The sequence below is a fragment of the Grampus griseus genome (genome assembly GCF_964374135.1).
Source record: "Grampus griseus genome assembly, chromosome: 1".
NCBI lineage: Eukaryota > Metazoa > Chordata > Mammalia > Artiodactyla > Delphinidae > Grampus > Grampus griseus.
Window position 1 is genome coordinate 1,323,039 of NC_139017.1, and position 27,994 is coordinate 1,351,032.

The 27,994-nt window shown below is 58.9% G+C and overlaps 1 protein-coding gene across 11 annotated transcripts; it reads left to right on the forward strand.

Annotated features, from left to right (window-relative positions):
• The first annotated feature begins 8,262 nt into the window (after positions 1 to 8,262).
• TNNI1 (troponin I1, slow skeletal type) lies at positions 8,263 to 27,987 on the forward strand. 11 transcript variants are annotated; one of them, XM_082674820.1, is made up of 12 exons: positions 11,117 to 11,271; positions 11,521 to 11,753; positions 16,029 to 16,371; positions 16,501 to 16,551; positions 17,927 to 17,951; positions 19,859 to 19,892; positions 22,305 to 22,346; positions 23,316 to 23,447; positions 24,969 to 25,058; positions 26,331 to 26,507; positions 26,715 to 26,824; positions 27,657 to 27,987. In XM_082674820.1, the coding sequence occupies exons 8-11, from the start codon at positions 23,322 to 23,324 to the stop codon at positions 26,820 to 26,822; spliced, it is 501 nt and encodes a 166-aa protein (XP_082530946.1). In that variant the 5' UTR covers positions 11,117 to 11,271; positions 11,521 to 11,753; positions 16,029 to 16,371; positions 16,501 to 16,551; positions 17,927 to 17,951; positions 19,859 to 19,892; positions 22,305 to 22,346; positions 23,316 to 23,321; the 3' UTR covers positions 26,823 to 26,824; positions 27,657 to 27,987. The 11 variants fall into 11 exon arrangements, with proteins under 11 accessions (XP_082530940.1, XP_082530942.1, XP_082530938.1 ...); XM_082674821.1 differs by lacking the exon at positions 17,927 to 17,951 and adding an exon at positions 19,632 to 19,652; XM_082674817.1 differs by lacking the exon at positions 17,927 to 17,951 and having other exon boundaries at positions 11,118 to 11,271.
• Positions 27,988 to 27,994: the final 7 nt, after the last annotated feature.

The following is a 27,994-nucleotide window of genomic DNA, read 5'->3' on the forward strand; positions in this document are numbered from 1 at the left end:
TATTATTAGTCTCCAGGAGCTGGACCAGGACAGCCTCATCTCCAGGTGGCTGGGGAGGCTGCCTGCTAGCACGTGGACCATCGTGACGGTTTCTCCGCTGTGTGGCTGGTGAGCAGGTGTCACGGGGCTTTCATAACTACCATCGTGTTTGATCTTCCCACCGCCTGGAGCAGAGATGAGCCCTTCTCACTTTGCAGATAAAGAAACACACTCCGGAAACTCTGGGTCATTTGCTCAAAATCACGTAGTGCTTGCCCGACATTGGGTCGGAACTGGGGTCTGTGGGCCGAGAACGGGCTGGAGCAGAGCAGCAAGGGGACGCCGGGGGTGCCAGGGAGCAGGGCCGCCAGGAGGAACAGTGACAAACACTGAAAGCGGGACCAGAGTAAAGGATGGGAGTTTGCGTCCCTGCCTGGGTGACTTAGGTGGGCGGCTGGGCTATAATTACATCTTACTGAAGGCTAACGAGGGCTGGGACTCTGCTGGGTGCCCAGCAAGAACTGTAAATAAGTCAATTAGCAAAGCAGCAAAGGAACACGGGTGGAACAGAGGCTGTGAAGACAGGGTGGGAGCTGAGGTTTTCGGGAGGGAAGGGGCCGGGGGCGGAGCCACCACGAGGAACAGAAGTGCTGGCTGGGCCCCGTGCTGGGGTGGCCCCGGCGCTCCGGGGGCAGGCGTGCGGTGTGAGCAGGCCACGGCCGCTCGGCCTGGCCCCATGGCCCTGATCTGCCCTTCCCGGAGTCACACGAGAAAGACAATAGTCCCAGAGAGACTCCTTCTGGGGACAGGACAGGCGGTGCCAGGCTGCCCGGCAGGACAAGGAACCCTTGTGCACCCTCAGCCCAGATCCTTCTCCCCCCTCCCTGGCCTTGGGCGGTGGTCGGAAGTTCAGATCCTGGGCTGGTGGAGGCTGGGAGCTCACGCCAGGGGCCGGTGCTGGGCTGGGTCCCCTGGAGGTCTGGGCAGCGAGCCGGAGGGGCAGGGGCTGGGTCCTGGTGCGGCTCGAGGGGGCCTGCCTTGACCAGAGAGCGGCCTGATGCTGAGCTGTGCAGCCCTTCCTCCTTGGCCCTCACAATGGCCCTGGACACAAAGGGGAGGGAGGCTTAGGCCCACCTTACGGATGAGAAAACAGAGTTCAGAGAGGTGGAAGGCTCTACCCGAGGCCACCCTGGGGTTCACGCCAGCGCTGCTGCGGGGACAGGACCTGGGTGCCTGTCTGAGTGTATCCAGAGGCGGAGGCCATCTGAAGGGTGGGGAGGAAGCCCTCCTCCCACCCATGACTCCACCTTCCCTCTGCTTCCCCTGCTGCCTCCACCTGGCCAGGCTCGGCCTCTGGGGCCCAGGCTGAGCCTGCAACACCCCGGAGAGGGGGCCAGGGTCCCAGCCAGACAGCTCTCATTTACTCAGCTTTTCCTTGAAATTCCACACACTCTGGGCGTTTGGCGGGAGCCTGGAATGCTCTTCATCTGAACAATCTGTCTTTCAGGGCGCCTGCATCAATCACCCCATTGTTCCTCCCGTTTCCTGGACCACTCAGGCTGGGGGGCACCCGGCGCTGGCGAGGGGGGCGCCCCCTGGTGTCCCCATCTGCAGGCACTCATTGCAGTGCCGGAGCTGAGCTGGTGACAGCGGCCTGAGGGCATCTTCCGACCTCTGGGAGGGGAGAACCCACGACGCAGGCGGTCAGGCGCTTCATGAAGAAGGGGTGCAGCTGTGAGAAAGGACACTCCCGGGGTCCAGGGCCAGGGTTCAGCCTGAACTGCCCCCAACATCTGTGCGGCCTTAGGTGACTCAGCAACCTCTCTGGGCCTCGGGGGCCTTAGCCGTAAATGAGAAGCTATCCTGGGGCTGGCGCACACGGTGCTGCAGTCATGGGCGGGGCCTGGAGACAGTGCACATGGGGCTGCAGTGGTGGGCGGGGCCTGGTGCACACGGTGCTGCAGTCGTGGGTGGGGCCTGGAGACAGTGCACATGGGGCTGCAGTGGTGGGCGTGGCCTGGGGCTGGTGCACACGGTGCCGCAGTCGTGGCTGGTCTGAATCCCGGCTCTGCCACTTGTTGGTCAGGTGTAGCCGTTTGCCTGGACGAGCCTCAGTTTGTTGCTCTGTAAAATGAGCTTAATAACAGCCACTGCTCATTATTTGTGGAAGCCGTATTTGCAGATCAGCCCACTTGCTAAAATGTATTTGTAACCCCTGATCACTACCCACGGGGCCTTTATGGTCACTCACGTGCAGGGGGGTGAAAAGTGTCACCTGCGGCACACGTGCCCAGCTGGCGTTAAGCAAGACGATGTCTGCCTCCAGGTTTCCGTCTCATACTGTAAACAAGTATCTGGTGCCGCGGTTTTTGCATATTTGTGATTTTGTCGGTGATCCCGGTGTTTAAAATGGCCCCCAAGCTGATGCTGCAGGTGTCCTGAGCTCAAGGAAGCTGGGACGTGATTTTTGGAGAAAACACGTTAGACGGGCTTCGTTCGGGTGTGAGATCTAGGGCTGTTGGCCACGAGTTCAATGTTAATGAGTCTTCGGTACATATTAGATAAAGTGTCTTTAAACAGAAATATACATAAAACAAGGTCATGTGGTTGGTGAAAACGCTGTGACCAGAGGCCCCCAGGAGCCCAGCCCTGTGTGTCCCAGGCGCCATGGCTCAGGGTTTGTCAGGTGAGAGTTCGGTGATGCTGGAACGACAGGGATCAGTGGCAGCTCCCGCAGGTCCCTGAAGCCCTGAGGCTTGGCTGTGTCCGGTTGGCCAGTAGCTTGGCAGTCATTACTGGTCCATGACGCCGGAGTCCACAGGTCCTTCTCCTGACCTCTGAGCCTCCTGTGGGGTCAGCTGCCTAGACGTGGGACCACCCGCCCCCCACTGCCAAGGGCACACATGGGACCCCACCGCCGGCTTCGCTCTGGCCTGGAGCTTCCAGGCAATGCTTACTCCACCTGGTTTCAGCACGAGGCCCTCAGAACTCTCGATGCCCACAGAGGCTCTCCTCGGACGTTATCTAATTTCATTCTCGCGACAACCCGTGATGGCAGCCTTTTTAAAAAAATTATTTATTTTTATTTTTGGCCGCGTCGGGTCTTCATTGCTGTGTGCGGGCTTTCTCTAGTTGCGGCGAGCGGGGGCTACTCTTCGTTGCGGTGCACGGGCTTCTTGTTGCGGTGGCTTCTCTTATGGTGGAGCACGGGCTCTAGGCACGTGGGCTCAGTAGTTGTGGCACGTGGGCTCAGTAGTTGTGGCTCGCAGGCTCTAGAGCGCAGGTTCAGTAGCTGTGGCACACGGGCTTAGTTGCTGCGCGGCATGTGGGATCTTCCCGGACCGGGGCTTGAACCCGTGTCCCCTGGATCGGCAGGTGGATTCTTAACCACTGCGCCACCAGGGAAGTCCCCATGATGGCAGCTTTGCAGTCCCGCTTTACAGACGAGCCTGAATTTCAGGGAGCCTAAGTGGCCCGTCCAGGGTCACCTGGTCGGTGGGTCAGTTCTGCAGAGTCAGGAAGTTCCCTCCTCCAGGCTCCCCTGTTAAGACTTCAATGCTCTGGGCATGGTCAGGGCCACACCTGCTCACGGACACTTTAGTGACAATGAAGGCATTGAGGTCCCCAGGAAACTGGCAGAGAGCCACGAGATCAACGTCTAAGCACCCCTCCCTATGCCTCTGCCTCCGCCCCGGGCAGGGGGCTTACAGCCTACCCAGGTCACCCCACGACTCTGCCTACCCTTTGCCTGCAGTCCTGGTGGGCTGAGTCTGCAGCCCCACGGTCACCACGGCTACCTTCCTACACGTGATGTGTAACCCCCATCCCCCCTCCCACCCACCCCTCCCTCCCACGCCTTCTCAGTGAGTTTAGTTTTTATCTGGTTAAATTAAAAGTCTTTACATAATGTGACCATGTAAATACTTTTCACAGCAGAGCCAGCATAGTGTATTATGATTAATATCCCCTTTTTCCAGCACCACGATTTTCTCTGAAGCTGAGTTCTGCCTTGTTTGCATTTGCTGGGTCGTCTGTGTGTTCACGACTAACGAGCTTCCGTTTTTCTGGTGGCAGAGAGAACTCAGTTCATCGGAACCCACAGGGGATCTGGGAACATTTCCTGCTCCCCTCCCCCTCTTTCCTTTTCTTCCATGACTCCCCCGCCCCGCCCCTGCTCTAACCTGTGCTGGTCATGCTGGTCCTTGGCCACAGCTGCTGGTCACTGGGTACTTCCTCCCCACCGACCTGGGACTTCCCTTTGCCTCTGCCCTAGTGACTCCCTGTTCCCGGCACCAAGCCCTCCCCTTCGGTGGGTTGTCCCTTCATTTTGGTGAAACCCAGCCTCCAGCAGCTTCTTGAGAAAACAGACAGAACTCTGAAGCTTCGCATATGTACAAACATCCTTCCTCGCCCTCCAGGTCAGTTGATGGTTTGGCTGGGCACCTGAGGCATTCTAGTTGGAAACCTCCCGTAGGATTTTGGAGGCATTTCCTATCGCATCCTGGTTTCTGGTACTGCTACTGAGAGGCCTGTAGCTGCCCGAGTTTTCAGGCTTCTGTGTGTGACCCCTTTTCTCTCCGGAAGCTGGTCTGGTCCTCGGGTGTTTGGCCCTCATGGAGCTGGGCTCATCGCTTCAGTTCTGAGAGGTGCGGGCTCAGCGTCTCTGGTGACTGACTCCTAGGCTGTCTGACCCTCCATAGCTCCAAGTAGTAAAATACTGGGCCCCCTGGATGGGCCTTTAATTTTCTTATCCTTCCTGATCAATTTCTTTTTGTACTTTCCGGAAGATTTCTTCCACTTCCCCATCCAGCCCGTCTACTGAATGCTTTATGGTTGCTATCGTGTTGCTAACTTCCGAGGGTTCTTTTTACTTTCCGAGTGTTCCTTTCCTTTTTTCTAAAGCATTCTCTCCCATTTCATGGGCACGGTTATCTCCTCCATCTGGTTTTGAAGTTTTGTTCCGTTCCTTGCATTTTGTGCTTTCCCCAGATTAGTTTTGAATGTTTTAGCTCCCTTCAAGTCAGCCGTTTTCCTCAAATATCTGGCGGTCCCTCAATGTTCATGTATACAAAGGAATCGGAAGCACTGAAAGGCCGTTGGAAGCTCTGTGTGCGGGTGCGGCTGGGGTCCTGCGGTCTAACTCCAGGGGTCCCGTGGCCTCACTGCAGGCCTGTCAGACGTCAGTGCTTTCCTCGGGATGGTTGCTTTTCCTGGATCCGAATCTCCACCCTCTTGCCAGGGCGTCTGAGGCTGGCTGCCAGCGTTTCCGGAGCAGAAGTGGGAGGGGTGGCTATTAGCCCTCCGTCTGTGAACTTTGCTCCGTCCTCTTGTTTTCAGTGTGATGCCCGTATCCTGAGCTATGCCTGCGCCTGTGTCATTGACTGTGCCGACACCCGCTGTCTTCCCTGCCTTCAAGGGTATCCTGCTGATCTCGTTCTACCCACATCTCTTTATCTCCTCTGAATTCCTTCTCCTGCCTGCCTTTGCATGTCCACCCCCTCGGGGTGTCATCCTCCCCCTGTCTCCCCCCTCCCCCTCTTCTCCTGTCCCCACACCCTGCCCGTATTCTCCAGGCCTTCGCAGGATGCACTGGTGATTCCCAGTCTGCCTGTGCAGGTACCATGTCCCCCTGGAGCTCTGCACTGGGATATCCACCCCCCCCCCCGACCCCTGCAGCTACCGGCCAGGCTGCTGGTCCATCCCCTGAGCATCTTGGGTGCCGTCTGTCCAGTGTGGACTCGTCAGCTTCCTCCCAAACCAGCTCTTCCTCTGTGATGTACTTCTGCTTCCAGTTTAAGGCACCATCCTGTTGACTGAGCCGATTGGCCTAGATTCTTTCCTTCACCCCCCACGGCCTCTGCCCCTCACCTCCCAGCACACAGCCTCGACAGCTAGAGCTGAAGACCATCCTCCTGACGGCCTCTTGGATCTGTTTTGCTCATAAAGAAATGTTGTCTGCCATTCCGGTAACAGCAGCCTCTGCAGCTGGGCCCCCATGCTGTGCCCTGAGGGGACTCAGGATGGAGCAAAACAGGATACTGGCCCTAGCGAGCTGAGATGCCTATCTCAGGAATAATTTCAGTGAGCCCAGACTCTGGCATCTTCCCATCCATAGAAAGGTCCCCAAATATAACGTAACTCATAACTTTTAGGTCGTGTGGTTTTCCTCCGTCGAAGTCTCGTCTGTTTCACGGCACTGCTGCTGCCTTAATTCAGGTCCTCCTCGGCAGCCACCCTTATTATTATTATTGTACTGTTGTATTTTATATGACTTATAGTTAAATTTTTCTATATTTGTTTATTATCATTATTATTGTAATGGCCTCTGAACTGGTCGCTTGGTCTCCGATTCTTCCACCCTCGGATCCAGCTTTCATGCTGCAGTCTGCATGAACTTTCTAAAATTCACATCTTCCTGTGTCACCTGGAAGTTCTACAGCGCTTTAACAGACCTCTAGTGAATGCACGGAGTCCAGGCTCCTTGGCACCTGGGGCGCAGACCAGGTCTGGGGACTTGTCATCACCCCACAGCCACTCCCACATCACCTCCTGCTTGTCCCAGCTTAGTCCTTTACACTCTAGTGAGAGCAAGCTGCCTATATCCCCCCCCCCACCCCCATGCATTTTCCTGCCACCGTGTCTGCTCAGACCACCCTGGGTCTGTAATGCCCTTTCTCCTTGGTTGCCTGACAAACTCCGATGTTTCCTAAAAACCCTGGTCTCCTCTCAGAGAATTCATCACACCTCATCAGTACTACAGTGAAGCAGATATGGTACGGAGGGTTATTACAATTGTTTGGGGAGCTTTTTATATATTCGTGTGGACAACAAAGCAGGAGGTGAAGGCTCCCGTCTGTCTAGATTTTAGTCTGAATCATGAAGAATTCACATTTATGGAGGTTGGGGAGAGGATAATAGGTGAGGTTTAGCAAGTGTGCGCTTCACCCCGGGCGGGACCCCCTGAATTGTTGTGAGGCGATTGTCCATGGGGGAAGGTGTTGGTGAGAATGAATATCATTTTGCCACAGGCTCTGAAATACCGTGGTTCCCTGGCCTCCATGCTGCTCTGGAACCTTAATAGCCTCAGCGTAAAAGCAGCAGGAAGTTTCTTCATACCTTTGCGTCTTAGGCATCAGAAAACGCCCACTCCCTGCAGACCCCGCTCAGCAGCGCCCTCTAGTGCCGGCCCTTCCCCTGCAGCCCTTTCTCAGCATCACCCGGTCACCCCAGAGAGGAGCCGGGCGCAGGAGTCCCCTCTCTGGAAGGATTGTGAGTCCTTGGGGACAGCTGTGTACACACGACTGGATCGGACCCCCCCCCGTGTGTCCTAGACTGGGTTTCGGAGGGTCTTGGAGCCCCCAGCCTTGATGTGCCTGTGAACGTGGATGACTTCCGAATGACGTGTGTGAATGTTAAGGATTGCAAAACTTTCCAAAGGAAGTTCTAAGTCCCCCCAAAATAAAGAACCCCTTAACCACTTAGATCCTCAGGGGGACTTTTAGACGCAGGTACCCTCACGTTAAGGAAGGTAAACCACTGTCAAAGCAGCTACATGGGGGTCACAGTAACTGCACTGCAAACGTGTCTACCATAAGCTGTGTTTGTTGGTCTCCGGGTTTAGCGCTGGGCTCAGCCCAGCTCACCTGTGTGGACACGTGTGGACAGCAGGGAAGGCTGAGCGGGTGATGGATTCGGACCCGACTGGGGACGCCTGACTGTGTATCAGCGGGGTGGGTGGGGAGGGATGAAGTGTAGAGAAGGAACACAAACGACCGTGTGTACGTGGTCGCTGGGTCACGAGTAAGTCACACACACACACACACACACACACACACACACACACACACACACACACACACACACACACACACACACACACACACACACACACACACACACACACACTCACGCGTCCCGTTGCGCCCTCTGGTGGCGATGATGAGAACTAGAATTTAGGCAGTTTTCTCGCCCAGGAGGACTGAAGTGAAAATCCCAGTTTCATGCTGTTCCTTATCAAAGTCTCCCTAACTTTAAGGCACATTTTGTGAAACCACAAAATCCCCAGGTTAGCCATGGCCAATCCACACACAATAACTTGGATGTTAAGAATTTCTTAATTATTCCTGTTTTTGGCTGCCACTAGACAGGAGGAAAAATCATACTTCACTTTTTGTTGATCATTTTTCTATTTTTAAGCTTTATTTGATAGATAAAATAAATTAATCAGGATAATAACAATAATAATCTGCTAAAAACAGAACAGTGGTTCTCACACTTTTGGAGCTCAAGACCCCTTTACTTTACTGAGGGCTCTAAAAATCTTTTGTTTGTCGGTCATGATTACCAATATTTACCATATTAGAAACGGAAAAAAATTTCAATATTGATTGAGTTATTTAATAATTATAATAATAAGCCCATCTTACGTCTTATTATGTAAGCCCAAATAGGTTTACATAATAAGCCTGTGTAACATAAAATATTTTTAATAATGTTATAAATAACAAATGTATAAATACAAATAAAATACATTATCATTAGTTACTATAAATAATAGTTTTAATAATAAAATTACAAAGCAAAAATATCTAATAAGGGACTTCCCTGGTGGTCCACCTTACGACGGCAGGGGACAAGGGAACTAAGATCCCACATGCCACGGGGCAACTAAGCCCGCGTGCCGCAACTACCGAGCTCGCGCCTCAACTGGAGCCCACGTGCCGCAAACTACAGAGCCCACACGCTCTGGAGCCCGCGCACCACAACTAAAGAGAAGCCCGCACGGTGCAATGAAAGATCCCCCATGCTGCAACTAAGACCCTACGCAGCCAAAAATAAATAAAATAAAGAAATAATCAATAAATCTTAAAAAATATATATCAAATAAAAAGAGTGGCACTGTTTTACACTTTTACAAATCCCTTTAACGTCTGGCTCAATAGAAGATAGCTAGGTTCTCATATCTGCTTCTGAAGCCAATCTGTTGCAATATGTTTTGTTTGAAGTTCACAAAAAGTATTCAGACTTCCACAGATACGTAGTTGGAAAAGAGAGAAGTAGAATATTTTAATCATCTTTTCAGAGAATTGTGAATACTCTTCTTGGGTTACTGCATCAAAACTCAGCAGGCGGGAGTTTCTTGAAGGTTAGTTCCAATGTGGAATCTGAAACCATATCAATGAAGTCTTCATTCTTCAACGAAGTTGCACGAAAACCCACGTTTATCCTGCACTTTGAACGGATCTCTTACCGGGGTGATGCTGTAACACTACTCATTGGTCATTTGGAAGACACGCAGATCTTCCCAATGTGAACACAGTTCACACATTACACAGTGAGTTTGTAAAACTTGCATTCTTTGACATCACTGCCAATCTTATCAGAGAAGTCTACGTGTTCGGGAAACTGTCGCGCTCACAACGGCAGATACAGATTTCCCCAGATTTGCATTTGCTCCTGAAAGCTTGAATTTGTTAATGGGCAGCTGTCTCCCTCGAGGTGACAGGCCCACTGTGTTCCCTTTTGAGAAACAATCTACCAACATTGAAGTCCGACTAACTATAGTTTTCAATCAAGTGAAAATGACACGCGAAAGTGGCGGCTTCCGCGTCCTCACACCTGCAGGCAGGCAGAGGACCAGCTCCCCGTGTACCAGCTGGATGCAACAGAGCTCCCTTAGCACTTTCTTCTGCCTCATCAAGGGCACTCTCACGTGAAACTGGCTTTTCCCCAGTGAGCGCGTCGTGGGCAAACAGTCTGCTGCCGCGACCTGGATTCCTGCTGTGGCATCAGCAGGTTTACCTGTGCCTGCCTTTGCTCCACCTGTTCGAAAGTCCATGATGGGGAAGAGATGGGTCTGCCGGCAGGATCAGGTTCCCCTCTGCCCTGCTGGTTTCCTCAGCCTCCATCGGGGTGCAGGTCTGTGTCTGCAGCATCGTGTGCCCTGCTGGACCGGCCAGGAGCAAGGCGAGGGCAGGACTCTGGGCTGTGGACCCTCCTACACACAACCCCTCTGACAAGGAGAGGAAACGTGGGTGGAGGCTGTGGGCGGACCTTTGGCTGGATGTCTGCACTGGCGGGGGGAGGGACACACACAGAAGGGGCCTCCGCTTTCCCGAGGCCGCTCCCACCCCTCTGCCCCAGTGTGGAAAGTGCGGGACCCCCGAAGCCGGCCCCAGAAGGAGGTGCGGGGCTCTGGAGAGGTCATCTCACTCTGGGTGGGTTTTGAGGGAACTTCCTTAGAACCTCTGACCTTGAGAAGGCCCCTCTCTAGCCAGCTCCGCCCCAAGGTGCCTGCAAAATCCTCCTGGGGTGAGAGTGGTGGACAGAGAGAGTGCATGGCCCTCTGCTGCGTTGGCACCCGTGTCCCCGCGGCACTCCTGGCCCCGGCCTGGACGCGAGGTGGAGGGGGGTGGGCATAGCCCACGGTGACCTCTGAGGGCTCAGTTTCACATCCACAAAGGCCCAGCTGCCCAGCTGCTGTCTCTATGTCTGTCTGAGCTCATTGTTGGAGCAGAAAACGGTTCATCACCTGTGTCAATGTCAGCGAGAGTTGGGGTGAGAGAGGGGCCTTCTGAGAAGCATCTGTGGCTCCAGGAGCTGCGAGAAGAGGGTGTGTGGAGGCGGGGAGGCTGAGAGGAGGCCACAAAGGGCGGGCGAGCCCCCTGCGGGGTTTCCGTTTCATCCTGAGGCCACGGCTGGAGGAACTGGGGACGGGACCGTGTCCTCATTTTAGGAGGGTGGTTCAGGTGGCCGCAGGATCCCGGAGAGGCTGCAACGAAGTTGGCAAAGTGGGGTGGCTGAGCAGAGACGGCAGAGGGCAGATGGGGGACTCCAGGCAGGGAGCAGGGCAGAGCTCGGAGCTCCGCTGACCGTGGGGCGGGGGCGGGGATGGCCCTCAGGTTTCTGGTCTGGCGCCTGGGCGTGGCTATGCCATTTTCTGTGCCGTGGTGACCAGAGGAGGGGCAGGGGCCGAGGGGACGTGTGGAATGGCCGCTGGGCACAGGGGCCTCACCTCGGGGCCCCCGGGCAGGAGACACAGGTTTAGTGCCAGGGAGGCTGGAACTCTGTCTCCACTGACTCACCCTCCCCTCTTAGCCCTGGGACTAAGTTCGTCCCTCTGACGAAGATGAAAATCATTTCTGGGAAGAAGGACCAGAGTGAAAGCGGTGAGGGGGGTGTCAGGGCACCCAACAGCACCCTCTAGGCCCGGCGTCAGTGGGGCAGGGCCCCAGGCTTGCTACGGAACCCCAGGCCTGGGTCAGTGCCTGGGGTGCAGGGGGCCTCCCACAGGTATGATGAAGGAATCAACGAGCGAACGATGGTGGGGAGTGTGGGTGCCCCCAGAGCTCAGGCTTTGGAGAGTCGGGGGCAAAGGCAGGCGATGGGTCAGGGCAATTCTCGGCTGGGCTGTCTGTGCCCGGCTCATGGGCTCTGTGGCGGGCGGCAGGCGGGCAGCACAGGCTGAAGTCCAGACCTCCAGCCCCGGGGTTGAGTCTGCCGGGGGGTGAGGTTGGGGTTGCCGACTTGGTTTACCTACAGGGATTCTTCAAGTGTGGTCCCCAGACCTGCAGCTCTAGTAATATCACCGAGACCTTGTTAGAAATGCAAACTTCCAGGCTCCACCCCGGATCTGATGAATCAGGAGCTCTGGGCCACGGACCCCACATCTGCATTGACCAAGCCCTGCAGGAGTTCTGATGCCCTCAGTCCACGGGGCCAGAGGAGGCCTGGGCTGCTGCACACCACGCTGTGTCCTGAGGGGACAGATATAGGTTAGGAGCCCCATCCCTGGGGAGGGGGCGGGATGGAGGGAGTTGGGTATGGGGAGGTGACATGGGGGGTGCGGGCTCTGGAGGAGAGAGTGAGGAATGCTGACGTCCAGCTGAGCAGGGACTCACCCCCCATCTCCCGGCCCGTCACCGGCCCCCCAGACCTCCCGGGAGGGGAGGGAAGGGCCCCTTCTCAGGCGTCTCAGCACCGAAAACTGTCTAAAGCAAACCTCCTACGATTTGGTAGGAAGAGAACCAGTGGGTAATTCGGAACATCACTTGTGGTTTTCGTGCGGGAATGAATTATACGGGGCTTGGGAGCCCAGGGCTGGTCCGCTGCGGCCAGCACGCTGGCTGGGGACAACACGTTAAGGCAGTGACGGTGACTCCTGTCTATCGCCAGACATCGCAGGGCGGGGCTGGCGAGGGAGCACAGAGGCCTGGGCGCTGGTCTCAGCTCTGCTTCCGCTTCGCTCTGGGGCCTTAAGGGAGCTGCTCAACCATCCTGGGCCCCGTCTCGTCATCGCAGCCCCTGCCTCAGGCCGTTCCTGGGGGGCTGCCACGAGAACATCCCGGCTGACATTTGTTAAGCGTTTGCGAGGCCCTCTGTACAGACGGCCTCATTAAGCCTTGCAGGGACCCCCGAGGTGGGCGCTTTACCCCCGTTTCCCAGGTAAGGAAACGAGGTGCAGACGCTACCCTGATGGGCATCTATGTGAGTGGCAGAGCCGTCTGCCTCTGCGCTGCGTGTCTACTCACTGCGTCTCCAGTGCCTTGGGGGGAGGCTGGTCTGTGGCAGAAAACTGAGGGGCGACTCCTTTTCGGTTCTCCGTTCCTTCTGCCTCACCTCCTCTGAGCTGGCCCTGGGCCGGCGGGTGGGCTCAAGACAGGGGTGGGGGTGGGTGGAGGAGCCAGGAGGGGCTTGCGGGCTGTCCCTGAGGGGCCCCTGGCAGCCCTGCTAAGCTGGGTTCCTCCGCCTTGCAGACCACAGCCCGGCTGACGGGTGTAGGCCATTGAGGGGGAGGCCATGGCCCCCACCCACGGCCCCACCAAGCTTTGCTCCCCTGGTCAGACACTTCCTTCCTCACCACCCCTCCCACCCTGGGGGACAAGAGCGACACTGGAAGCCCGCGGACCGAGGCTGCACCCGCTGTGGGTCACCTCCCTCCCCCTGCCTCCCTCCCGAGGGGCCCCTCCCCCTGGTCCTCAGCCCTTTGGTCTGACAGTTGGGCCGCCAAGTCACAGATCTGAGAGGACCCCGGTCACACAGGCCCGGCTTCTGGTCGTGGCTGCCGCCGACTCCCCCTGGACTTTAAAAAGAGGCCCAGGGGAGGCTGCCAACCTCACCCCGAGGATGCCAGGCCCGGCCCGGTCACTGTACATGGTGAACCCAGTTTATGGATGAGGAAGCAGGGGTTCGGAGGACCCCGTGCAGCTGGGTTTTAGGGTGCGGTGTGGACGGCCTGCAGCTGCGGGTGGGGTGAATGTTGGGGGGGGGAGCTGAGGCCCGCCGCCTACCCCGGGCCCAAGCAGGGGTTGATGAGGCTGGAGTAGGCACAGGATAAGCTCTGTTTCAGCATCTCACACAAAACAGCACAAAATGGATTTCTAGAGGGCAAGGGGCCGCCTCGGGGGACCAACAGAGGGACGAGGTTCTAGGGGTCAGGACTGGGGCTGCGGTGTAGACGCGTGGATTTCTCACCGTACGGAACAACCGGGCAGGCCTGAGAGGGGCCGAAACGCTGGGTACTGGGCGCAGGGTGGGGTGCTCCATCCACAGGGAGGGGTCTGTGGGCCGTGGAGTCGGTCAGGTCACAGTGTCAGGGTTAGAGGAGGCGGTGCTTGGGTCAGAATTGGGCTAGAGTTCAGGTCCGGAAGTGACCGGCTTGGGGGCAGTGTGACAGGAGCCTGGGGCTGGGGGTTGGAAGGCCTGGCCCCCGCCATGCAGCCTCTTTTCTCTGGGCCGCTGTCCGTCTCGGGCACAGTGACCGGGCTAGACTGTCTTCCATCCTACGATCCTCTCGGAGGTACCAGAGCTGGCCAGGGGAGGCCAGGCCCTGCGGGGGAGCTGGATTCTGGCTGGGAACGTGGGAAGTCACTGGGCCTGGGTAGGCTCTGCTGTCCGAGCTCCCCGAGCCCGCCTGAACCGTGACCACGGGCCCTGCCCAGCATCCCAGAGGGTATTCATTTCCTATTTCCAAAGCCGCACAAATTTAGTGTCTCACATTTCTGGAGGCCAGCAGCCCGAAGTCATTCTCACTGGGTGAAAGATAAGGCGTCGCCGGGCTGCTCCCTCTGGAGGCTCCGAGTGAGAATCTGTTTCCTGCCCGCCTGGGCTGCGGCCCCTTCCCGCTCACACCAGCATCCTCCCTTCTCTGGCCTCGGCCTCTTCTGTCGTCCCCTACCGCTGACCCTGACGCTCATGCTTCGTTTCCTAAGGACCCGTGTGGCTAAGTGGGGCCCCCGTGGACGATCCAGGAGAATCTCCCCGACTCAAGCTCCTTATTTAAGCAGATTTGCCAAGTCCCTCTTGCCTAGAAGGTGACACAGTCCCATTTTCATTAGGACATGACATTATGGTTTTTTGGGGGGCGGGTGGTGCATTGTCCAGCCGGCCACGGGGAATGCTGCCTGCGCCTCTCCAGGCCACGGACCCTGATTCTGGCTCTGTGTCTGGGGAGGCGCGTCTGTACCAGACTCGGCCTCCTAGCCCCGGGGACGGCTCCTGTCCGCAGGCAGGATGGGAGGGATTGACCTGGCCCCTGGGCAGATGAGCTCTGAGGTGGGGGGACCTTTTGAGGACAATTTTAAGCAAGCGCAGGGGACAGGCTGCAGAGGCACTGGGACAGACAGCGGGGTCTTGGGGCTGCTACTTCCAGCGGGGGGCCTCACAGCTGGGTGTGGGCAGCCTGCAGCCGGAGATCGCGGGCCTGTGGGTGGGCTCCGGGGCCTCTGCGCCCACCCCACACAGAGGAGCAGGTGCCAGGGCAACAGGGCCTAACAGCTCCATGCTTGAAGGCCATCTCTGGGCAGAGAGCAGGAGAGGCCCGGGAGAGGTGGGTGGGCGTGAGGGCACGGGCTTCCTTCCCTCCGTGGCTGAGCGGGGCTGCAGGCCCGTGTGGGTCTGAGGGTGGAGGCAGGTGGGGTGAGGGAGGTGTGGGCGGAGTCAGGACACGGGGGCCTGGGACAGGGGTCCCCATGCAGCCTGAGGATGAATCGAGCCCCGCCGAGGCCGCGGTTCCTGGTGGTCCCTGCGGAGGGGAGTGTCCGCTGGGGGGTTCCCAGTCACCATGTCTTTCTGAGATCATCTGCTCGCCTACTTTTTAGGTCCTTTTGCCCCTATTTCACTCTTCTATTTGTCAATCTGTTCTCTTCGTTTTTCCTTTTCAAAGAGCGGGATACTCCACGCAGAAGATTCATTTTGGTTTTGCACATATTAAGGTTTCGTAGGAAAGTTATCGCAAACGTTATAAACCTAGTAAACCAATGCAATTAACTCCCACAGACTCATCCCCAGCCCCCTGATTCCTTCTCTGATCCCCAGCTGCTCCTCCGGTTTCCATCCCAGCCCCTCCGCCTGGGATCCTGTACCGCCCCCCAGCACCCCCCGCCCCCCATAGAACCTCCCAGACCCCGTTCCCCCTCCCTGGCAGCCTTCTTGCATGGAGGCTTCCCAAAGGTGACCTGACCAATGCCAAATCACAGCAACTTCTGCTGCCCCAGAGGCAGGCGCCTCTATCCCTCCCTGGCACTTGGGTATGTCCCCTGAGGACAGCCCTGTCCACGAGCTCTGTTCCCACCAGCCTGACACTTGGCTAGAGCTCCCCAGCCTCTTGCTGCTGACAAGGCCTTTCCTGGCCTCCGAGAGGGGTCAGCGTCCTGCCTGTCCTGTCCCAGCCTGGGCTCCCGGCCCATGAGATGACCAACAATAATAGCGGCTGGATTAACATAGCAGGCATTGTCTTCCTCTGACCATAGGGTGGGTATTAGGTGTTCATCCCTCATCCTAAAAATAGCCAGTGAACAGGTGCGGCCCCTGCACACCAGCCCCCCGGATGCTGTTGGCATGTGGCCGGTGACAGAGGGTGGGTCAGGGGACAGAGGGAGTTAGTTTCACCAAGTTCCAGGCATGGGGTGCGGGGCGCCGTTTGGAACCGGGGAAACCCACCAGGAGAGGGTGCAGAGCATCTGCGGACCCTCAGACGCCACGAGCTTGAAGGTCAGCTCAGCCCCAGGACCCTCACTGGACCCCCTCAGCACTGTTTACGTCACCCCCAGGTCCAGGCGTCTCCCTGGCGCACGTGTACCAGAGCCTCAGAAGATGCCCGAATGTCAAGCCTTTTGCCCTCTTGGAGCCTGGGCTGTGGGGCCTGGTTCCCGCATTCCCTTGCGAGAGATGCAGGGCCAGCGAGCCGGCCCCCCTTCCCCCGGGCCTCCCGGTGCCCTGGCGCCATCCCTGCTGGGAGCCCCATCCAGTCTGCTATCCAGTCCCCCTTTCCGGGGCTGCCATCTCCTAGGTGGTGGCCGCTGTGTGCAGAGGCGCCGTGCCCTCCTGAGCCGGGCACACGTGTGTCTTCAAGCCCGCCGGCTGCTGTGCATGCTGCCATGTCCCCTTCGTGAGGTGTGTGTGTGGTGGGCGGGGGGGGGGGGGGGAGCGGGGAGGCGGGAGGGGCTGCGTCTGTTCTATTTTTACCCGCCAGTTGCTGTGGGCCATAGTTTTCATAGCTTCCCCTCCACTTGCCCCCTACAGTCTGCAGTCAACCGCAAGGCGAGACCATCTCACCCCCGGAGACCCAGGAAGGTGAGTGTCCACCGCCCGGGCAGTGGAGCTGGGGCTCCGGACTCAGGAGCAAGTGAGGGCTCGGATGGCGAAGAAGATGGTCTTGCCTGTGCCACTGGGTTTGTTGGTGGACGGTCCTAAGACAGTCCCACAGCATTCAGTCCCGTAGGGCGGCCTCTGCCCTGCAAGACTGTGGCTGGAGGTGAGGCCCCTGCCCGTTCGGAGCCGTGAACAGGATTTTGCAGGCTGCCCAGGGAGCCCCCGGCAGAGCCTCGAGGATCGCTTTCACACCGCAGCCCAGCCGTCCCAGGAGGGAGAGGGGCGCGTTGGGGACCAGAGGGGGCAGAGGGGCTGCATTTGGAAGTTGAGGGGGAGCTTGGTGAGCAGTGCAGGGGGCGACGCCCGGGTCAGAGGAGAAGGAGGGAGCAGGGGCAGGACTCGGGGGCTGGAAGGCTGCACATACGCCCGCGCCACCGACCAAGGAAGCCGTCCTGCCTCTTTGTTCTTTGTCTTTGACAACTCGCTTGGCGCCCTTTGCTGTCTGCACAGTGGACAGAGCAGGTGCGGGCAGAGCGCCAGCCAGCCTCCTGGCTCTGGCGCAGAAGGGGGGCTCTTGGGGGAAGGCAGGGGGGACCGCACTGGGATGGGAGCTCGAGAGCCTGTGAGCACATCAGTGAGGACCCGAGGCGGGGGTGGGGCGGTGGAGGGGGAGGGTGTCGGGCGGGGTGGGCTCTCTAACGGGGGGCGGGGCCGGGAGACTGTCCCCAGCAGCTGTGGGCGGGCTTTCCTGTTCAGAGCTCAGGGCGCTGGGGGGTCCACAACTGCAGCCTTGGGAGCACAAGCCTTGTCAGCAGTCAGTCAGGGAGGACCGGGATGCCCTTGAACTGAGGTCCAAGATGGGGGTGCGGGCGAGCAGGCGGAGGAACACAAGCCTGAGTAGCAATTTGTGGTCCCTTCCCTGCTCACACGCAGTCACGTACACACTCACGCTTACATCCCTGCTCACACGCAGTCACGTACACACTCACATCCCTGCTCACACGCAGTCACGTACACACGCTTACATCCCTGCTCACACGCAGTCACGTACACACGCTTACATCCCTGCTCACACGCAGTCACGTACACACTCACGCTTACATCCCTGCTCACACACAGTCACGTACACACTCACGCTTACACACACAGGCCCACACACAGCCTCAGTCTCGGTCTCACGGCCTGGCTGGCCTGTCCCACCCATGGGGCCTGGGGGAGGGCAGCCCAGGGACCCCCACCTCCCACTGTGGGTCCCGTTATCTCCCTCTTGCTGTTGGGGGCCGGGAGCGCGGCTCTCCCACCCTCTGAGCTGCCCACTCCATCCTGAGTTCTTATCTTGTCTCTGCTTGTCTTCCAGGGGACCTGTCGAGGGGTCCCATCTGGTGGGTGTCAGCGCAAGGCTGGGACCCCTTGGCCTGGTGATTGTCAGCGGGCGGGCCGGGGGCGGGCCCGGAGCTCGGCAGGACGCCTGGCCTGGCTGGACAGGTAGCGGCTGTCTAGGGGGCATGGACACGGCCGGAGGCCCCACCCCCCACCCCCCAGCCCCGCCCCCGACCGAGGACGAGCACGTCCCTCCGCAGTGAGATCTGTGTCCCCGGGGACCGTGCTGCGGGGGCTGGGGGTGGGGAGGGCTCTTCCCCAGCTGCCCTTCCTCTCTGGACCTCCTCGGTGTCTTCAGAGGAGTGCGGCCCTAGAATAAACAGCTGGCGATAAAATCTAATTGCAGCCAAGCATCTCGGGAATGTGTGGACTGTTTCTACTCCCCTCTGTGCCCCAGGGTGACAGCTGAAGCTCTGGGTCACACTCCCTCCACCGGGCCTCGCCCTCCCCCCACCCCCGAGGCAGCGGCAGATGGGGCGTGGTTAAGGCTTTCGGATGGGAGATTCAGGCGGGGTGGCTGAGCCCCACCCAGGCTTCCCAGCAGGAGGGGAAAGGGTGGCGTCGAGGCAGAGGCGGAGGCGGCTCTGGAGGAGGTGATGGTGGCCACTTTGCACGTGTCCTTCAGGGTCAGCCTGCCCCTACCCACACCAGGCTCTGGACCAGATCCAAACCCCTGGCCCTGTGCTCAGCTCTCCCCTGGCTCCACCCCCTCCCTGATCCTTCACTTCATAACCCAGCTCGGGCTCTCAACCCCTGCCCGCACACCGGCTCCCACCCCAGCCGTGCCCCTCCCGCCCCGTGTCGTTGGCACAGTGCCCACCCCCTGCACTGGAATGCTGTCCAGCCCGGGCCAGAGGGTGGTCAGGCCTGGCTGTGGAGCATCCCCCTCTACGGCTCGAGGACCTCCTCCTCCGTCTGAGCCCCAGACTCTCGGACTAAAAGGGGTCCCAGGGTCACACAGGTCAGGGGGCTTCATACTGTGCTCCACGGGCGCAGGACCTCACGGAGGGGCATGGGGTCCTGGGCTAACGCCCCTTCCACCAGGGCCAGTCGCTCTATTGATTGGACTTGCTTTGAACAAACGGTTCAGGACCAAATATTAAATGGAAAACAAGTTCTCTAACCCCTGATTTTGCAGAGGGAAAAGCTGGCCCGGGGAGGGTTAGGGTGAAGACCAGAGTGGGACACGGGGTTTTGCCCTGACTCCTGGCCTGACCCCCCTCAGGGCCCCTCATGGACCTGTCCCAGCCCATCACCATCCCCGTGAATGGCGCCCCCTGGCGGTGTGCCGTGTGGTGGCTTCCTGTGGCCTGCACTCACTGTTCCAGACCCTGCCCTCTCAGACCTTCATGACCACCCACTGCCCACAGGACAGCCTGCCTCACCCTGTCATTCGAGGCCCCGTGAGCGAGCACCCACCCCCCCAACTCCAAACGCGTTTTCTGTGTATCCCATTCTGTTCCCCACAGGTGTCGGCAAATGTTTTCTGGAAAGGGCCAGCTAGGAAATAGTTTAGGCTTTGCAGGTTACATAAGGTTCTGTCCATAGTCTTCTTTGCTTTACCGTCTTTTAAGCGAACAGTCCAGTCCTGGCCTGTGAGCTGTAGTCTGCAGATCCTGGTCCTACGCACCTGCCCAGCAGAACCACTTTTGATCCTCATCTTGTTTCTTTGCCTTTGTAAGGTTTCTCTCCCCTGTGAATGAGTGAGTAAATGAATGGAGAGAAAAGAGTAAACGGACAAGTATTTACCCCATCCTGACCCACTGGAAGGCGATACGTCTGATTTCTCCTTTCTGCTATCGGACCTTCTTTCCCAGGCTGGGCGGCTGACACAGCCCCACGGCCCAGCCAGGTCGGGGTGAGGGCAGGAACTGTAACTCTCCCTCATCCATGGTTCCTTCTGCCCCAGGTGCCGCCCCACCGCCGCCATGCCGGAAGTGTAAGTAGTATTGCCTCCCCCCTCCCCGCCCCCCCGCCCCGCCCCGGGGCCCACCTCCCCGCCCCCCTGACCCCGCCCCGGGGCCCACCTCCCCGCCCCGGGGCCCAGGAAGGCATGCGCTGTTGCTGCAGATTTCAGACCATCTGTTCGGTCCCTGAAGCAGTTCCCCGGGAGACCAGATCCTAAAACAGGCACAGTCCCGAGAGCCGGGGTCCCCAGGGTCCACGTGTCCTCCCAGGCTTTGGGCAGAACTGGCTCTCAGTTTGTTGCTGGAAGACCCTCTTGGCCTGTGTCTCAGAGTTTGTTTGCACTGATCAAATGGATGGATCACAAGCCCCAGGCCATGATTTAACGTTACCCAGCAGATGAACAAGCTTTGGGGAGGTACCTACTCGCCCGGGAAGGAAGTTTCCACAGCCTGGGACCCCACCTTGAGGGTTCCATCCTCCCCAGTGTACAGTGGCTCGTGTCTCCCAAAAGGGCCCCCAGTAGCTCACAGGGCCTGAGGGTTTCTGTTCTATTCTGCGTGTGCTCGAACTGGCCCCCCTGCACGACGTCTGTCTGCTTTCTTTCTGGTGTGCTGTCACCGCGCCCCTCCCCCAGCCTGTCCACACGGTCTGCTGTCGCACGGATGCTTATGCACTGTTCACACTCACTCTGTCTTCTGCTCTCCCCCCCCCGCCCCCCGCCCACCCTGGCCTTCCTGTTATGGATGCCTGCAGCGAGGTGAGTAAGACTGGGGGTGTCTCTGTCCTGGCGGACGTTAGACAGGTGGCGGTAGGGTGGGCATTTGAGGAGAGAGAGCTTGGGTCAAGGTCTGGGGAGGGGTGCTCAGCGGCCGAGCAAATTCCCTGGAGAATATAAACCTTGGGGGAAGATTCTGGACTTGGGGCTCCTCAAGGTCCAGGGAGGGGGCGCCCCAGTGCATCACGTCCCTGGAAGGTGGTCCTGGGGCTGGGACCAGACAGAGGCGGTGCGACTCTGCACCCATGCTGACCACCGAGCAGTTCTCCCTCACCGGGTCTGAGAGCGCGTCCAGCTCTGGGGGGCCGTCCTGTCCTTGCAGATCGACATTGGAAAGGTGGGAGGGAATCATCCGTGGGTTATTCCAGCCCCGCCCACCACCGGACACGGAGGGAGGAGCAACAGGATTCTTGCCCTCCCCTCGGGTCTTAGCCCTGCCCCCGATGCAGCCCAGGTCTGTTTAGACTGCTGAGGACACACACAGCCTGCGTCCCGCCTCGCCCGGGGTGGGGACTGCAGCTGGGCAGCTGTGGACTCAGGACTGGCAGGCTGGGAGTCAGCAGCACGGATGGAGGGGACACTCGGCAGAGATTCTGTTTTTCCATAGTCGTGTGAATCTCTAAGTTTCACTGAGGCTCATATGAAAGTGAGTCCCTGGTGACTGATGGGCAACGAGGTGGCCAAAATCTCCCCCGGTTGGTGGGGAGATGGTGAGACATCTCCGTGGGTGCATGACAGTGTAAACCGCGGCTGGTGAGGCACATAGCAACAGGTCATTCCCTCGCAACCACGCGGACCGGACACAGCAAAACCGTTGGCTTTCGGAGAGGAAAAGACAGAGCACCCTGAATAGCTGGATTAGAAGCAGGTTCCAGGCACGAGAGCCCCTTCGTTTTCTCCCACAGGGACGGCTCAAAGCCGATTGCTTCTTCTTTACGCACAAGAATAGCAAACCCAAGCTGTGGCCGGGGCTCCGCAGAGTAGCTGCAGGTGGGGGATGGGGGGCGTTCACCAGTAGCTCGAGAACTGACCGCCTGTGTCCAGGAGGAGACAGGAGCCCTCGGAGTTAGGGATGGAGCAGACCCCTCTCGCTTCCCTGGGGGACGCTGCCACGGGGCCAAGACCTATTAGGACGTATCTAGTCAGCAAGAGATGTCAAGCATGTTTAATAAGAAGAGAAAATATTGTCTGCATAACTGAGAGCAATTTACATGGATTGTGTTGACATCAAGAAGAGTTTTGACGTCTAAAGAGATGGAGCGTCTTTACTGAGGGAACTCAGGGCTTACTCCTCTGGTGACACAACGTTGCCCCAGCGTGCCAGGCCGCGTGCCTCCGGCACGCTGTTCGAAGCCGGTGCTCACCCACCATCTCATTCTGTCTGTAGTCCCTCTGTGGACCGGGTAAGGTGGGTCTCAGCATCCTGACTCACAGATGAGGAAGGGGGTGCCCAGACCCTGTGACCCACGCAGTGTCTTGCAGGATTCAGCCCCTCAGTCAGGGAGCTGAGTCTCTGAATCTGAGGGGTGCAATCACAAGATGAGCTTTTAAGGGACCCTGAGGTGAGGATTCTGGGTTAGGATGGTGACAGGCTGGCGCTCATCCCGGCCTGGTCCAGATTTCTGGTTCTATAGCCTCCACCTCACCCATCTCTCCTCTTCTTTCTCCTCAGAGAAAACCCAAGATTACTGCCTCCCGCAAACTCCTGCTGAAGGTGAGCAGGGTCCTGGCTCTGGGGAGGTGTCCGGGGAGGTAGAGGGGTGCAGTGCACCTCTCGGGGGGAGGGTCATGGGAGGTCAAAGAGGAGGGAGACCAGAGTGGGGAGGAGGTGGGGGATGAGGAGAAGGGATGGAGGACGAGAGGGGTTGGAGGAGAAGGGGATGGAGGACGAGAGGGGATGGAGGAGGAGGGGATGGAGGATGAGAGGGGTTGGAGGAGGAGGGGATGGAGGACGGGGGGGAAGGAGGAAGAGGGGATGGAGGACGAGAGGGGATGGAGGACGAGAGGGGATGGAGGAGGGGATGGAGGACGAGAGGGGATGGAGGAGGAGGGGAAGGAGGAGGAGGAGATGGAGGAGGACGGGATGGAGGAGTAGGGGATGGAGGAGGGGATGGAGGAGGAGGGGATGGAGGAGGAGGGGATGGAGGAGGAGAGGGGATGGAGGAGGAGAGGGGATGGAGGAGGAGAGGGGATGGAGGAGGAGGGGATGGAGGAGGAGGGGAAGAAGGATGAGAGGGGATGGAGGAGGACGCGGCAGAGGGAGTCTGGCCAGAGCCCGGAGCCTGTGGTCAGAGGGTGGGAACCTGGAATTCTGGTCCTGGCACCTTCCCAGGGCTTGGCAGGAGGCGGGGCCATGTTCAGGGTGGGACCTTGGTGGGGGCAGAGGGCTTGCTTTATTTTGGTAAGAGATTCTTTCTTAGGAGCTCTGGGGCCCAAAAAAATGAGAAATGGTAAGAGGAAGATTGAAGGACAGTACGGTCCGGTCCGGGGTCCAAGAACGCGGGTGCTGGTGTGTGGTCCCCCGGGCTTTGGCGTCACGTGGCCGCGCACACACTCCCACTCTTGGCGGCTGCCTGGGCGGGGCCTCGTCCGGGGCCGGGCTGGCGGTCGGGGGCCTGCCTCCCCTTCAGGCCCCGCTGCCGTGGGGGGCCGGGGCCGCGCTCACCGGGCGTGTCCTGCGCAGAGCCTGATGCTGGCCAAGGCCAAGGAGTGCTGGGAGCAAGAGCACGAGGCGCGGGAGGCCGAGAAGAGTCGCTACCTGGCCGAGCGCATCCCCGCGCTGCAGACCCGAGGCCTGTCGCTCAGCGCCCTGCAGGTGGGCATGGGAGAGGGGCTCCCGAAGCGGCGCGCAGCCCCGCGGCAGGGGCTCAGACTGGCTTGGCCCCAAGCTCTCTCATTAGTCTTCACAACCCCGTGGGGCGGGGGCGGGCTGGGGTGGGGCGTTGGGTCCCATTTTACGAGCGGGAAGGGAGCCTCAGCAGGGAGGAGGGTCTTGCTTGCGGGGGGTGGGGTGGGGGGGTTGAGCAGGGGCCAGGTCGCGTATCGGAGCAGCGTGACGGTGCAGAGCGGAGAGCTGGCCAACGCTTGGGAGGGCCCACTTCTCCAGACCTGCCCGTAACATTGATAAGAGTTTAAACACCAGTGACTGCAGAGTGAAGGGCCCGGAAGGAGATACAGATCTCCTTTGACTTACCATGAGGTTAAGTCCCAAGAAGTCAGGTGAAACTGTTGTAGGTCCAAAGTGCACTGTCTACGCCTCACCCAGCGCACATCACAGCTCACCTGGCCCAGCTTAACCGTGTGAGGACCCCACTCACGGTAGCTGAAAGTTGGGCGAAATCAGCTAACAGAAAAGCCTATTTTACAATAAAGAGTTGAATATCTCATGTAATTTACTGACGATGAAAAAGCAGATGGTTGTCTGGTACATAATGGTTTTATGTGTGTGGGTGGCCACCCTCACGAGCGTGGGGCTGCCTGGGAGCTGGGGCTGCACTGCCCAGCACCGAACATCACTAGCCTGGGCAGGATTAAAATTCAAAATTCCAAGGATGGTTTCTACTGAATTTGTATTGCTTTCTCACCATCATAAAGGCAAAAAAGATCATAAGCTGAGCCATCGTAAGTCAGGGACCATTTTTTTAAAAAGACATTTATTTAATTATTTTGTCTGTGCCAGGTCTTAGTTGTGGCATGCGGACTTCTTAGTTGTGGCATGCATGTGGGATCTAGCTCCCCGACCAGGGATGGAACCCAGGCCCCCTGCATTGGGAGCTCGGAGTCTTACCCACTGGACCACCAGGGAAGTCCCACCATTTGTAGACCAACATGTCACCGACGGTTACCTCCAGGCGGTAACCTATGTTATTACTGCCTGGTGGTAATAATTCCTATTTTATTATTAATTAAATAATAATAATTATTATCACTAATTATTCCTATTTTATTATTATTAGTATTTTTTTGTTTGTTTAGGCTGCACCGTGCGGCATGCGGGGTCTTAGTTCCATCGAACCCATGTCCCCTGTATTGGGAGCACAGAGTCTTAATCACTGGACCGCTAGGGAAGTCCCCTTATTTTATTATTTTTGCTTAATATATAATTTTCAAAATTTCTACAATTAACTTACATTCTTTTTATCATAAGAAAACTTTTTAGTGATAAGTACATTCGGAAAGGACTTCCATTCAGAGCGAAGGGGTCTATCAGCCCCTTCCACAGCTCAGGTCTTGCCGTGGTGGAGGAGGGGCCGGGCACCCGGCTGGGAGGTGGAAAAGGGGGGCTGGGGGCTGAGCGGCTCCCTCATCTCCCTTCCTGACTCCCCTGCTTCCCCAGGACCTGTGCCGGGACCTGCACGCCAAGGTGGAGGTGGTGGATGAGGAGAGATATGACATCGAGGCCAAATGCCTGCACAACACCAGGGAGGTGAGCCGGGGCTGGGGGGTGGCAACACCAGGGAGGTGAGCCGGGGCTGCGGGGTGGCAACACCAGGGAGGTGAGCCGGGGCTGGGGGGTGGCAACACCAGGGAGGTGAGCCGGGGCTGGGGGGTGGCAGGGGCACAGCTGGAGCAGGCTGGCTGGCTGGGACAGGGTGGTGTGTGAGAAGGTGGGCGCAGCCAGTGCAGGTCAGGTGGGTGGCGGGTGACGTCTGGGGGTGTCAGGTGGGCACTGACGTGGCAGTTGTGGACCAGGTCCCCCTCCCACTGCCGGGTCTGGGGAGTGGCACTTAGGAAGCTCTGGTCCCTGCACTCCATCCCCCAGGGCTGGAGTTGGGCAGAGAGAAGATGATGCTTTTCACACAGATAAAAAGCACAGACTTCATCCAACCTATAAGGTGGGCTCTTCAGTGGAAGAGAAGCCACCCCTTTTATTCACCCACACAAATAATCACAGCCTGTTAATAACACCTTACCTTGCAAATGGCTTTCATTTGCATTGTCCCTTTGATCCTCCCTGCACGCCTGTGGACGAAGTGGGTGCTTTTATCTGCACCTGACAGATGAGGACACAGGTTCAGAGAGGCTGAGAAACTCGGCCCAGGTCACACAGCAAGTGGACCTGGGATGGGCCTGGCCTCGGACCCTCACTCCAGTCACTCAGCACTCCCCCGGCATGGGGCGCGGGGCGTCAGCTCCACCCAGACCCAGCTCTGGTGCGGTGGGCAGAATGCGGAGGGCAGGGCTCCTGCTGCTGGAGTGGGCGCCTGTTCCAGCAGAGGGGTGGGGAGGGACTAGAGCCACTTCCCTCCTTCCCACTCCTCCCCAGCAGGAATGACGGTCTGTGGGTTCAGGGATCCCCCCAGAATTTCCTCCTGAGGTTGCACCCTGGAAATCCCCCAGGGGGCTCGGACATGGGGTTTATCCATCCTGCTGGACCAGGGCTGTGCCCTCAACGACCTGCTCTGAAGGCTCACTGGGAAGGGACTGGTTAGAAGCGGGAATAAGAGGAAGTGGCCCGTCCCACTGCAAACAGGGCTTCCAATGACACTTCTGTCTCTTCCCTGCATGGCCGCCACGGCTAACCGAGTTCCCTCTCGGCGTCCCACTCACCCCTGTACCAATTGAATAGGATAGAACGAAGGTGGCTGTTTGCAAGGTGACAGATAGTGGGTCTGGGCGTCCCCGAGGGCCTGGCCTGGAGCCTGGAGAAGTGGGGCCTGGCTGGGGCCCGGAGCCCTGAGCTGCCCCCTCCCCGCAGATCAAGGACCTGAAGCTCAAGGTGCTGGACCTGCGCGGGAAGTTCAAGCGCCCCCCCCTGCGGCGCGTCCGCGTCTCGGCCGACGCCATGCTGCGCGCCCTGCTGGGCTCCAAGCACAAGGTGTCCATGGACCTGCGCGCCAACCTCAAGTCTGTGAAAAAGGAGGACACGGAGAAGGTGAGCCCCCGACCTCACCCGACGCGGCCTCGGCCAGCCCTGCACCCCCCACATGAGCCCCGCCAGCTGGCAGCACGTTCCAGGACCCCTGTTCTGGGAGGAGGGCTGGGATGTCCCCCCTCTTAGGGGAGGCTGACTTCCCATCACCCAGCCGCTCCCGCGCGGGGAGGGCCTGGTGCTAGGTGTCCCCTGTGTGGCCGCCCACAGGAGCGGCCCGTGGAGGTGGGCGACTGGAGGAAGAACGTGGAGGCCATGTCCGGGATGGAGGGCCGCAAGAAGATGTTCGACGCTGCTAAGTCCCCGACCTCCCAGTAGAGGTAGGCGGAGCCAGCTCCCCGCTCCCAGGCCCCAGCTGACAGGGCCGACGGCGGCTGGCGGGCTGGGCAGGGCGGGCGGGGAAGAGGAGCCCTGAGGTGGCTCAGTCCTGGTCCCCCGAGACCGTAGGCACAGCCTTCCTGCTTCGGGGCCCTTCACTCCCTCACCTGCAGCATGGGGTTGCGTCAGCTCCGTGATCCCCCAGGTGTATCGCCTGGGGCGCAGATGATCTGGCCCCTCCCAGGCCTGCTGGATCCGAGCCTCTGGGGTGGGATCAGCCCCTGGGTGACTCTGATGCCAGAGCTTAGAACCCCTGGATTCCATGACCCCCGGGACCTTCCAGCTCTGACTTTCCAAAAGTCTAAAGCACTTTTAACTGCCTCCTGGGGAATCCTGCAAAGTGCCCAGCACTGGTCGGGGAGCTTCCATTCAGAGGAGACAAGGCCACCCACTCTCCGAGGAAGCTGCTGGAGAAAGCAGAACGTTAGGACACGTGAAGCCCTCTGTGGGCGTGCGGAGGGCACACGCAACAGGGCAGGGTCTGTCCGACAGCCCTGTCCGTCTGAGAAGCCTCCTGGAGGGGCAAGCTCTCCGAGGATGTGATGGGGTTGCGGATGCAGGAGGGCGTGTCAGGGGCTGATGGTGCAACCAGAGCTCAGAGGTGGGGATTAGCCACGCGTGGGAGGATGCCCAGGCGGACAGGTGCGAGGAGCCCCGTGGGGAGGAGGGTGGGGAGAGCTGAGGCTCGTAGGAGCTCCTGTGGACAGCAGTCCAGCCTGGGTGCCGGGGTGAGAAGGGCTGGGAACTGAGGGCTGCTGCCTCTCTGTCCCGCAGGCAGCTGGCCAAACTGTGCTCCGGGTGCCCTGCCTGCTCCTTCCTGCAGCCCCGCCCGCCGGCCTCTCAGCATACCCCCCTGCACTGCAGAGCGCGTCCCCTGCTCCCACGTCTCCCCTCCAGCCTGAGCGCCTTCCGGCGGGACTGGGATTAACAGACACAGAGGGGAGGAATGGCAGCGTCTGAAGACGTCGCCTGGCTGGCGGGTGGGCTCCCTGGGGCTCCAGTCGCTGTGGGGCAACCAGGCCTCGAGGAGGCATGCACCCTCCACTCTGTATGTCAAGCGCCCGCGGGCGTCACAGCCTCTCCATTAAAACCAGTGTCCTGCTCACTTCTGC

Excerpts from the sequence above, each read along its gene's own strand:
- TNNI1 (XM_082674816.1), top strand. The coding sequence starts at position 16,072 with ATGCCCGAATGTCAAGCCTTTTGCCCTCTTGGAGCCTGGGCTGTGGGG. Across the intron at positions 16,552-17,926 it reads ACCCCCGGAGACCCAGGAAG|GGGACCTGTCGAGGGGTCCC; the intron begins GTGAGTGTCCAC and ends CTTGTCTTCCAG. Across the intron at positions 18,055-19,858 it reads CGCCTGGCCTGGCTGGACAG|GTGCCGCCCCACCGCCGCCA; the intron begins GTAGCGGCTGTC and ends CTTCTGCCCCAG.